We start from the raw sequence: 12,905 nt of genomic DNA, 5'->3' as shown, positions 1-12,905 counted from the left end.
TCTATAAATAAAAAAGTTCTTCTAATCCATTTAAATTATGAATCAATCTGCAAAATAATTCCTATACAATATGATACTATTTGACTTTGATATCTTTTACAATTTCCCTATAACAATCCAAAAACATTCAATTAAGTTTCAACAGATTAATGCCCCTAAGATGCCTCAGGAAAATCAATTTTAAGTAGAGCTATATTAAGTACTAAATACATGTACTGAATTAGAGAGTTATAGATTAATAAAATATCTTATATAATATATAGCAGACACTTTTAAATAACAATCATTTCATTCCAAAGCTGCCTTTCATGCTTTCCAAACTATTTATCTCTTGGTATACTTACCGTAATGCCTGGACAAGATTAAGATCTGTGAATTCATGCAACTCCACAAAAGCATGAAGGACTTGGATGTTAAATTCATCTCTATCAAGGTTAGTTAAAAAAAAAAAAAAAGAAAAAGACAGAAGGAATATTAAAAGGCATACTTCATAACAAGATAAAATTCATTTCAGCTTCCACCATCTCTCAGAGGCAAAAATTCCTTGTAAATGGATACTCTCAGAGATTAATTCCCATTGGATCAGTATTAAAACTGCTATCTTAGAATTTCCACAAATTGGTTGTGACCAAAGATGAACTAGAGACCATTACCGATCACAAAATAGAAAATTTTGATTATATCAAATTAAAAAGCCTTTGTACAAACAGAATGAATGCAAACAAGTTTAGTAGGGAAGCAACAAACTGGGAAAACATCTTTACAATTAAAGGTTCTGATAAAGGCCTCATTTCCAAAATATATAGAGAACTGACTCAAATTTATAAAAAATCAAGCCATTCTCCAATTGATAAATGGTCAAAGGATATGAACAGACAATTTTCAGATGAAGAAATTGAAACTATTACCACTCACATGAAAGAGTGTTCCAAATCACTATTGATCAGAGAAATGCAAATTAAGACAACTCTGAGATATCACTACACACCTGTCAGATTGGCTAAGATGACAGGAAAAAATAATGATGAATGTTGGAGGGGATGCGGGAAAACGGGGACACTGATGCATTGTTGGTGGAGTTGTGAACGAATCCAGCCATTCTGGAGAGCAATCTGGAATTATGCCCAAAAAGTTATCAAACTGTGCATACCCTTTGATCCAGCAGTGTTTCTATTGGGCTTATACCCCAAAGAGATACTAAAAAAGGGAAAGGGACCTGTATGTGCCAAAATGTTTGTAGCAGCCCTGTTTGTAGTGGCTAGAAACTGGAAAATGAATGGATGCCCATCAATTGGAGAATGGCTGGGTAAATTGTGGTATATGAATGTTAGGGAATATTATTGCTCTGTAAGGAATGACCAGCAGGATGAATACAGAGAGGCTTGGAGAGACCTACATGGACTGATGCTAAGTGAGATGAGCAGAACCAGGAGATCATTATACACTTTGACAACGATATTGTATGAGGATGTATTCTGATGGAAGTGGATTTCTCTGACAAAGAGACTTAACTGAGTTTCATTGGATAAATGATGAACAGAAACAGCTACACCCAAAGAAGGAATACTGGGAAATGAATGTGAACTATTTGATTTTTGATTTTCTTCCTGAGTTATTTTTACCTTCTGAATCCAATTCTCCCTGTGCAGCAGGAGAACTGTTCGGTTCTGCAAATGTGTATTGTATCTAGGATATACTGCAACATATTTAACATATATAGGACTGCTTGCCATCTTGGGTGGGGGGGGAGGAGGGAGGGGAAAAAACGAAACATAAGTGATTGCAAGGGATAATGCTGTGTAAAAATTATCCTGGCATGGATTTTGTCAATACAAAGTTATTATTAAATAAAATTAAATTAAAAAAAAAAAAAAAAGAATTTCCACAAATTGGGAAAGAAAGATCAGATTTTTCATGTAAGATAATCTACATTCAATACACTTCATTATCTGTGACATATAAAATCTCAGAGCAGGAAAGTATTTTGGAGAGCCTATAGTCCCCAAAATAGGTTTGATTCTAATTTTCTTAAAGTTTGAAAAAGCACCCCCCCCCCCAAAAAAAAATAGTTTAGGGAAGGAGATCTCTTTCACTGTATAGCTCTTTACTAATCTTTTCTACCTCCCCCAAAGTCAGGGCCATATACCTTTCACCTAGGTAGTCTCCAATAGCAGTTTTGTTGAGCCCTTCACCTTTGTATAGGAATTGTGCAATGTCTTCACAAGTGTTCTTCAACAGGTCATTTTCTATCAGAAACTGGATCCCCTAGAATATTACAACAAAAGTGCCAATAATTCTAACAAGCTTTAAATATACTCTCTTACTTTATGCTTATAACACTCTGTAAGGAAGTCATTACATGGGTCACACAGATAGCAACAGACAGAAGTAGAATTTAAATCTAGCCCTCTCCTTACTCTAAGATCAATACTTCTAAAACCCCAGTGTCATTCAATAAATCTATAAGGAAAAAGAACAAGGAAGGAAGAAATCTATAAGGAAAAGAACAAGTGTGACTAAATAAACTTTTAAGGATTCAACAAATAATAGAAAAAATTAGAGAATCAGTTATCAGAGGTTTCCATCAGGTGGTAGGTAGGCTATGACTAAAGGGATGATAATTACTGCAGGATCATCAGAAATCAAAAAGTTTAAGAGGACGCTTCTGAGTTCTTAATAAAGTCATACCTGAAAGATACTATCCACAGTACTAATAGCCATGATGGGATACAATTTTTCTTACCTTTTTGGGGTCCATATTGAACTTTTTCCTGCCCATGGCTACCTGTTTGTTCCTCTGCATGTTTTTCCTACAAAATAATTATCACAACAATTTATTAGTACTCTCAAGAGAATAATAAATGTATATCCAAAGACCCAGTAAATAGAGAAAATTAATTTAAGCTGATAAGAAACCCGGGTGAATAAAATTTAGCTTCAAAATACTAATAACAAATTCAATGACAGTATTCAAATTGTCATTTTTACATTTGGTAAATATCGTAGAAACCTCAACTCTAGTAGGTAAGGAATATTTGAGAATACAAATTAATTTTCTTCCACATACAAGGATTGAAGTTGGGTTACACAGGAATTTTATTTTCAAAATTTGTATGTAACTGGGAACAAGGAAATGTAGACATCAGTGAGACTATTTAGAAGGAACGCAGGAAATGTAGAAATGTAATTTAGATGCATTCCACAGTGTTTGTAAGATGAAGCCTGTATTCTTACAAAGTGCATATGGATTTAGTCTAAAGATTCTAAAAATGATTCTTAATGTAAATTATGTTTAAAATCCATGCGTGTTTATTATTATTAATTCATATGTGTTTCTTATAATTCAATGTTCAATGTATGTTTGAAAAGGAAGCTATAAATAAAATGTAGATTTAAAATGTTGAGAGAATAACAGAATCTTAAGGATAGAAAGTATCCTTATTTTACAAATAAGGAAAGTGAGGGCTGAGTCTTGCTACACACAAGCAATTAGTGGCAAAAGAAGGAAGAAACCATATCTTCTGGTTTCCAGGCCTGCAATAAATGAAATCTTTCTGGTCTCATTAACTAAAAAAGACTAAATGGACCATTATACTGGTTGACTCCTTACTCCATGGCCTTTCCAAAGACTGTCTTCATCTTGCATACAACGTAGTCCCATTTCCCTTCCATCTCACCAAAATTTTTGGTTTCCTTCTAAGTTCTGTTCACTTCCTATAGAAACCCTATTCTAATCCTTTCAGTTGCTCTAGCTGATGGTATGCTGGTTTGGAGTTGATTTTTTCCCCTATAAGAATGCTTTAAATACCTCTTTTTTATTGTACACATCTTTTCCAGTAAAGATTAGACTCAGGTTTTCAGAATGTTATTACTTACAACAAGACTTTTAAAAAGTCTCATTTTACTATATTTCTACCTTTTTTTAATTAAATGTTAGGTTTGGGCACTGAGGTCCCAAGCACGAGGCTAAATAGTAATTGGACCATACTCTATAATATATGCTTAGAGAAAGAATGGTCCCCGCCCACTCTTTGTGCAAGTTTTGAGATGTTGAATGGGAAATGAGGTAGGGAAGATTTGGGTGGATGGCAAGTTTTGAGATGTTGAATGGGAAATGAGGTAGGGAAGATTTGGGTGGATGAAGAAAGAGGGGCAGAGAGAGAAAGAGAGAGAGAGAGAGAGACTGCTGGCTGGGTTTGTGTCACGGCTGCTCACATTCCTATTGCCATCCCCCTTCACCTCCACAAAGAATAAAGATCAAAGATTTTCCCTTAACTTGAATTCCTGACTCTGGCTGATTTTAAAATACACGGTCATCACATTTGGTGCCCAAGCGTGGGAACCAAGGACTCTACTTTCATTGAAGAAGTCTCTGGTGACCAGGAACTTAGGTGAGTATTTTGACAGACAAATGGGACAGATGTTAGGAAAGCCTCCCTCCTGACCCCCACTCCCGCCCAGAAGTGACACTATAGAAAGCATGCTTAAGCTGATAGAAGGACAAGGGCTACTTATAACTTAGGAAGAGATAGCTAGACTTCTGGGTACATTAAAACGCACCTCCCTTTGGTTCTTAGAGGAAGAGCAGATCTCTCCAGATAATTGGACATTAATAGGGCACCAGCTCTCTGAATATTACAACGAAAAAGATCCTCGTTCAATTTCCATTGAGGCACTCTATGTATACAATATAATACAGTTGGCCTTAAAAAATCCTATGAATTATAGAAAAAAGAAAAAGAATTCTAGGAATAGCCAGATGAGGAAACCTGAGATAAAGGAGGAAGACAATGAACAGATTAATGACCATATCCCCACAAGGCATGGAGATTTAAGTGAGGGTCAAGGGTGTGGTGACTTTCTACCCCAGGAGGCAGCTTCAGCCCCACTTAAGGAGCAGTTAATTGCCTCTCTTCCATCAACTCCACTTTATGCAATGGAGGGAAGAAGGGTTATGGGGGGAAGGGGAGGAAAGAGGAGTGACAGCACCAGCACCTCCCCCCCAGAATCCAAACACTCCTATGACTAGATTGCAAAAGGGACTAATTAAAGGCAAGGCGGAAGGGAGAGATGTAACTGAGCTCCAACCTCATATTTTTCCTGTGATTCAACAGTTTAACTCTTCAAGTCAAGAAAGTATAAAATATGCTCCTTTTGATATAGAAATCCTCAAAGACCAGAAAAAGGCTTGCACTCTTTATGAGGCTACATCAGCTCATGTTAAGATGTTATTACAGAATTTGGCTTTTGAAATCTTGACCCCTAATGACTGGAAATCTATAGCAAGGGTACGCCTAGAACTTGGACAAAACTTCTTGTAGCTTTCTGAATATACTGAGCTCTGTAGGACACAAGCCCAACAAAACAGTCAAAGTGGAGTTCATACTGCAATCACCTGTGATCTACTAACAGGTGTAGGTTCCTATGCAGACGTTGCAGTACAGATTAATTACTTCATAGCAGCATATGAGCAAATTGCTGCTAATGCTATCAAAGCGTGGGCTTCTCTCCACAATAAAGATGCCAAGAGTGAGGCCTTCACAAAAATAACACAAGGACCAAATGAACCCTTTGCTGACTTTGTGGGACGTTTGCAGACAGCTATCACAAGAACTAATGGTAAAAATGCAGTAACAGACATTTTGATAAGGCAACTTGCTAAAGAAAATGCTAATGATGTATGCAGAAGAATTATACCAGGACTGCGCAAGGATCCTCCTTTAGAGGAGAGTATAAGAGGCTGTGCCACAGTGGGCACAGCGATAAAATTCAGGCCTTATTAGATATAATACAGGAGCAATTTGACCAAGGACACTTACAACCTTCTCTAAGTCCTTGGACTTCCCCAGTATTTGTTGTAAAAAAGAAATCGGGAAAATGGAGGATGTTGACTGATTTAAGAAAGGTGAATGAACAGATGGAAACTATGGGAACTCTTCAGCCTGGACTTCCATCGCCTACTCAATTGCCTAGAGAGTGGCCTCTTTGGGTCATCGATATTAAGGATTGTTTCTATTCTATCCCTCTGGATAAGGAGGATATGAAAAGATTTGCCTTTTCAGTGCTCAGCGTTAACTTAGCTGAACCTTATAAAAGATATGAATGGACAGTTTTGCCACAGGGAATGAACAACCCTACTATGTGTCAAATGTATATTGCTGCTGCTCTTACTCCTGTAAGGAAAGCATTTCCAAAAGTTGTTATTACATTATATGGATGATATATTGGGATGTGCACCTGAGGAACAAATGTTAGAAACATGTCTACAAAAGACCATAAAAACACTAAGGAATTACAAATTGTACATAGCTGCAGAAAAAATTCAAAGACATGCTCCTTTTCAATATTTAGGATATGAAGTATACCCTAAGGTGCTTACAGTACAAAAACTGTCCTTGAGAACAGAGAAGCTAAACATCTTAAATGATTTTCAGAAATTAATAGGAGATATCCAATGGATGTGACCAGTGTTAGGCTTGACTACCTATCAATTGCAACCGTTATATGATATTTTAAGGGGAGATGGTGCTTTAAATTCACCACGCCAGCTTACAAAAGAAGCTCAAGAGGCTTTGAGAGAAGCTGAACTGGCTTTATCCAATGTGGTTAAAAGAGTCACTCAAAAACCCTTGGAAATATCAGTTTTTGCTACACAAGAGGCACCCACAGCAGTCCTTCATCAAGGAGACAGTGTGATAGAGTGGGTGAATCTTCTGGCACAACCAGAACAAAACCTTACTCCTTACCCAGTGCTTGTGGCTAGAATTTTATTAAAGGCCATTAAGCGAGCAGTACAATTATCTGGAACAAGACCTGACAAGATATACACCTTTTACACCATACACAAATTAATGTGTGCTGCGAGACCATCCCAGAGTGGCAAATTTTACTAGCTATGGCTCCAAATTTTACACATGCATCTCCATTGACGATAACCAGACTATTACATAATTGGCGATGGATTCTTGAAGAAAAAGTTTCTAAAGTTCCTCTTAAAGGACCAACTATCTTTACAGATGCATTCTAACATAATATTTGTGCTGTATATTCTCATGACTTAACTACAAAGAGAGTAGTCAGAACTCCTTTTCAGTTCACTCAGCAGAGTGAATTGTATGAGATCATTCTAGCTCTTACTTATTATCCAGGAGATATAAATATAATATCTGATTCGGCCTATTCTGTAGGTGTGGTACAAAGAATTGCCACAGCCCAAATAAAATTTGTAGCCTCTAATATATATCAGCTCTTCAAGAAACTTCAAGAGCAAGTGAGAAAACATCCAGGTAAGATTTATATTTTGCATGTCTACTCTCATAGTGGACTTCCAGGTCCTATTTTTGATAGTAATTCAAAGGCAGATAGCCTTCTAACTATGTTGGTCAATACTCCTTTATTCCAAGAAGCCCAGAAATCTCATTCTAAATGTCATCAGGCTGCTCGAGCTTTATGTTTATAATTTGGAATAACAAGAGAGGAAGCTAGGAGCAGAGTAAAAGCCTGTACAGCTTGCCTTCCTTTCCATGCTCCTACACTGCTTTCAGGGAAGAACCCTCATGGTTTGAGACCCAATGAAATCTGGCAAATGGATGTGACCCATTATAAATCTTTTAGTCATCTGTCTTTTATCCGCATTGTGGTAGACACCTTTTCAGGATTCACTTTTGCAATACCAGCAGCAAAAGAGACAGCCAGAGTGGTCACTGAATTCCTCATACAAGCCTTTGCAATTATGGATGTGCCACAAGCAATAAAAATAGATAATGGTCCTACATATACTTCTAAACATTTTGCACATTTTTGTGCACAGTATAAGATTTTACACACTACTAGCATGCCTTTTAATCCTCAAAGACAGGCAATAGTAGAGAGGAGAAACAGAGACATTAAGATGCTCCTCCAAAAACAAAAGAAAGGGGGAGCCACAGGTAACCCTAGAGAACTTCTAAATCTAATCCTTTATACTATTAACTTCTTGATTTTTGACAAAGATGCACTGGCTCCGGCAGACAGGTTTTATAACCCACTGGAAGGGCAGTGTCCACTGCGAGCAGCTCCACTATCTTTAGATAATCGCCAGGTGATGTGGAGAGACCCAGAAAGTGGTGAATGGAAGGGACCAGATATGCTCGGGTGGAGAAGGAATCAGATGGGTGCCAACGAGCCGTATTCGCCTTGTCCATTGCAGAGAGACGGAGCAGACCCTTGAAATGAAGGAGAAGACTCAAGAAATATCGGGTGGTTCTGCTGCTGATTGTTCTCACCACTGAAAGAGCATGGCAGTTATGGCATTTGACTCATGGATATAGGAAACTATTGGGACTTCAAAACCCTCAGGAATCATTGGATTCTCTGAGACATGATAAGATTGTTGTAGGACTTGAAAACCCTCAGGAATCATTGGATTCTCTGAGACATAAGATTGTTGTAGGACTTGAAGCCCCTCAGGAATCATTGGATTTTCTGAGAAATGATAAGACTGTTGCAGGACTTTAAAATCCGCTAGAATCGTTGGATTCCCTAACACATAAAAGGACTTTTACAACACCATGTTGATTTATATTGTTTGTTATACTGCTACTTGTGTGTACAATTCATTTTTGTTATACCACATCAAGCCTGCCCTGAGTGTGGGGACAGTCATCACTAATAGCCTCTACGTTACTACTATGTGCTTGTGTAATACCTCCCATGCTGATAGGTTTGTGCATACCTGTTTCTAATAAGACCCGTCAGCCCAGAAATCCACTAGCAACCCCCACTTCCCTTTGGTGCTTTTCATCTCCCTTCTTGAGTTATCAGGGAGGGCATGATCATCTCCTTTATGCTTGGAGAAGGAATGGCCCCACCACTCTTTGTGCAAGTTTTGAGGTGTATGGGAAATGAGGTAGGGACAATTTGGGTGGGTGGAAAGAGAGGGGAGGAGAGAGAGAGAGAGAGAGAGATTGCTGGCCGGGTTTGTGTCGCGGCCACTCACATTCCTATCGCCATCCCCTTTCACCTCCATAAAGAATAAAGATCGATGATTTTTCCTTAACCTGAATTCCTGACTCCAGCTGATTTTAAAATACATGGTCATCATCAGGCTGTCAGTATATGTCACCTCAAACTGTATGTTGAGCTCCTTTGCCCTTGAGAACACATTATTCCATTCCTTTCTATAATTTATTGTGGATGTAGAAGTCTTGTTATTGTTATTTGTATTCAAATTTCCTTTCCTTTCCATAATATTTATTTCCTTTCCTATCCTGGCTACTTGCAGAATTTGTTGTCATTAGAATGATTAAATTTGACTACCACATGTCCTGAAGTTAGCAGCCTAATTATCTTTTATTTGTTTTACTGATTTTCTTGAAAGCAAGCTGTTCATTTTTTCAAATGGTCCTTTGTTTTAGGTTCAGAAGTTCTTCATTGGGTTATCTTGTCAAATTTCTTGCTATACAGATAGATAAAAAATGTTTTATTTTTTCTTATTTTTCAGAGACTTGGAAGGTCAGAAGAATCAGAGAAAGCATCTCGTCCTCCATTTTATTGGTTACATAACCTTTCCCTCCTAATCAAAACAGATTGCTCCATATCCTTACCAGCAAACTTTCCAGTTTCTCTTTGTTTTATATCTCCCTACTAAAATGTAAGCTCCTTAACAAAAATTTTTTATATTTGTATTTCCAGTACTTATCACAATGCCTGGCACTTAGTAAATACATAATATGTGCTTGTTTTAATCTGTCTGTATGTATCATAATGGGAAGATCATTTGAGTTCACATATTCAAAAACTGATATAGCTTTTCCAGATAAAAATAAAATGATTATTATAGCTAGGAAGTTTGTTTACAGATATGCAAATAAAATAAGTATATCTAAAATTTTAGACATTAAAGGATTAGAATGGAATGAATAATGTGTTGGACCCACAACTACAGTCTTTCTAGTTCAATTTTTTTCTTTTGATATATGCTAATTACTGTATTACGACAGGGTTTTGAATACAACTCAAATGTGGCAGAACTAATAAGAAAATCAAGGCAAAAGTATTCTTCTTAATTTGTGTCCTAAATTTAGGAAGAACTTTTACCACTATTGCTATTATGATAATCAAGTTAATAAGAAAGGCATATAATTACTTTTGAATAGTTACTGTGTACTACCTCCTAACTTTTGAAGCTACAATTGTAGTCAGAGCCCACAGTTTCTAATCTCTCTTATTTGTTTATGTTTTCAAAGCTAATTTTGAGGATCTTTAAGTTTTTGGTGCTTCCATGATGGCATGAAAAAATAGAAGAAAATGTAACTGTCTTTAGGCAAAACAACTAGTCTGGAAAATATATTAAGAAGAAATAGTTTAAGAATTAAGAATAGTTTAAGAATGAGCAAAAAAATTTTAAAGAAATTACCAAGGAAAACTGCCTTGATATTCTAGAACTAGAATTCTAGAGTAAAGTAAAAATTGAAAAAAATCCATTTATAATCTTCTGAAAGAGATCCTAAAATGAAAACTCCCTGGAATATTACAGTAAAACTCCAGAATCTACTAAGATTACAACCAACAATCATCTACTCAGCAAAAGTGAGTATGCTCCTTGAGGGGGAAAATGGATATTTAATAAAATGAAGGACTTTCAGGCATTCCTGATAAAAAGAACAGAGCTAAATAGAAAATTTAACTTTCAAATACAATATTTAAGCACTTAAATAGAAAAGTGAAATCATAGGGGATTCAATAAGTTAAACTGTTTACATTCCTAAAAAAGGATACTTGTAATTCCTTAAAGCTTTTTCATTATTAGCATAGTTAGGAGCATAGAGGACACAGGTATGAGTTTATTATAATATAATATTTAAAAAATAAACATAAAATGAAGGAATGAGAAAAGAGGGATGCATTAGGAAAATGGGGACTAGAGAGGTAGAATGGGATAAACTGTCTCACACACAAGAGTTTTCCAATGGAGAGCAAGACAGGATGGAGGTGGGGAGTGATGGATAACACTTGAATCTTAAGCTTGCAGAAGGAATAATATAAACATTCATTTGGGTATCAAAATTTATTTTACTCTAGAGAAGAGAGAGGGGGATCATAGAAAGGAGGGTAGATTGGGGGAAGCAATTATCAGAAGCAAAACATTTTTGAGGAGGGACAAGATGAAAGGTTAAATGGGGATGGGAGGAAGGACAAAAACTGCTGGGAAAACTGGAAATCAGAATGGCAGAAACTAGGTATAAACCAACGTTCAAACCATATAACAAGATCATGTCAAAATGGGTACATGACTAAGATCTAAAGGATGATTCCACAAAGCAAATTAGTGAAGCATGAAATACTTTACTTGTCAGATCTATGGAGAAGAGAAGAATTTATGACCAATAAGAGATAGAGAGCATTATAGGATATAAAATGAATAATTTGGATAACATTACATTAAAAAGATTTTGAACAAACAAAACCAATAAAATCAAAATTATAAGAAAACTTATAAGAAAAATATATAGAAAACTGGGCAAAATAGTTTTATTGTCACTTTCTCTGAAAAAATCCTTATTTCCCAAATATAAAAAGAAATTAGTCAAATTTATAAGAATTCAAATCATACCCCCCAAGTATGAAAGGGAAAAGTGAAGCCAAGATGGTAGAGGCAGGGATTTGCAGAGGTCTGCCTCAACTCTCTCCAAATTTCTTTAAATAATAACTCTAAACATATTTTTAGAGCATCAAGATCACACAAAAAGATGAAGTAAAATATTTTCCAGCCAAAGATAACTTAGAAGGGCAGCAGGAAAAGTCTGTGGTATCAGGGTGGGAATATAACACACAACCCCAGGTAACAAAACAGGAATCAGCAGCAGTGCTGGTGGTTTCTAGACCTCTCAGCCCAGAGACACCAAAGAGGACTTGGAAGGTCAGCAAGAAAAGTTTGTCTCACTACGGTGAGAGGGAAACAAGCAGCTTGCAGAGGCCTGAGCTCACAGAAGATCTCTTTACTAACAGTAAGGAAGGATTCCATTGCTTTAACACACCAGAATTTTAGTCACAGTGAGGTGGGAACCCTCCTCACAGTTCCAGGGCAGAAAAGAGTGCCTAAGGTCAAGTTCCTAAAAGGATCTCTGAAAAAACTGCACAAAATTCCTGAAGCTATTGACAATGCACCCTTAATCCCACAAATGGAGCTCCTTCTTAACAAAAAAAAAAAAAAAAAAAAAAAAAGGGAAAAATGAGCAAACAACAGAAAAAGATTCTGACCACAGAAAGCTAGTATGACAAGGAAGATGAAAACACACACTTGAAAGAAGATGATAACAAAGTCAAAACTCCTCTACCTAAAATCTCCAAGAAAAATAAGAATTGATTTCAAATAAGAATTGGTCTCAGGCCATGGAAGAGTTCAAAAGGGATTTTGAAAATCAAGTAAGTTAGATAGTGAGAAAATTAGGGAGAGAATTGAGAGTAGTGCAAAAGGAAATACAAAAAGCTAATGAGAAGAAAAATGCTTTAAAAAGCAAAATGGGCTAAATAAGAAAAAAAAAGATAAAAACATCACTGAGGAAAATAATTCCTTGAAAATTAGAATTGAGCAAATGGAAGCTAATGACATTATAAGAAATCAAAAAACAATAAAACTAAACCAAAAAAATAGAAAACAATGTGAAATGTCTCATTGGGAAAAACAACTAACTTGGAAAATAGATCCAGAAGAAATAATTTTAAAATTATTGCTTTACCTGAAAACTATGATCCAAAAAAAAAGAGCCTAAACATCAACTTTCTTTTTTTTTTTAAACCTTATCCAAATACTATATTTCTTTTTTTCTTTCTTTTTTTTTTTTAAATACCTTTTTATTTACAAGTTATATATGCATGGGTAATTTTACAGCATTGACAACTGCCAAACCTTTTGTTCCAATTTT

The 12,905-nt window shown here is 36.0% G+C and overlaps 1 protein-coding gene across 2 annotated transcripts in view; it reads right to left on the bottom strand.

Moving 5' to 3' along the window:
* CYTH1 (cytohesin 1) overlaps positions 1 to 12,905 on the bottom strand; it is a 196,706-nt gene that overhangs the window by 32,809 nt on the left and 150,992 nt on the right. For both annotated transcript variants that reach the window (XM_051995473.1, XM_051995474.1), the window contains exons 4-6: positions 2,744 to 2,810; positions 2,147 to 2,265; positions 345 to 425 (exon numbers count right to left, since the gene is read on the bottom strand). In XM_051995473.1, coding sequence (XP_051851433.1) covers positions 345 to 425; positions 2,147 to 2,265; positions 2,744 to 2,810 — 267 coding nt within the window. The remainder of the gene's footprint in view (positions 1 to 344; positions 426 to 2,146; positions 2,266 to 2,743; positions 2,811 to 12,905) is intronic.

Source organism: Antechinus flavipes, chromosome 4 (genome assembly GCF_016432865.1).
Source record: "Antechinus flavipes isolate AdamAnt ecotype Samford, QLD, Australia chromosome 4, AdamAnt_v2, whole genome shotgun sequence".
NCBI lineage: Eukaryota > Metazoa > Chordata > Mammalia > Dasyuromorphia > Dasyuridae > Antechinus > Antechinus flavipes.
This window is presented reverse-complemented; position numbering and strand designations above follow the sequence as displayed.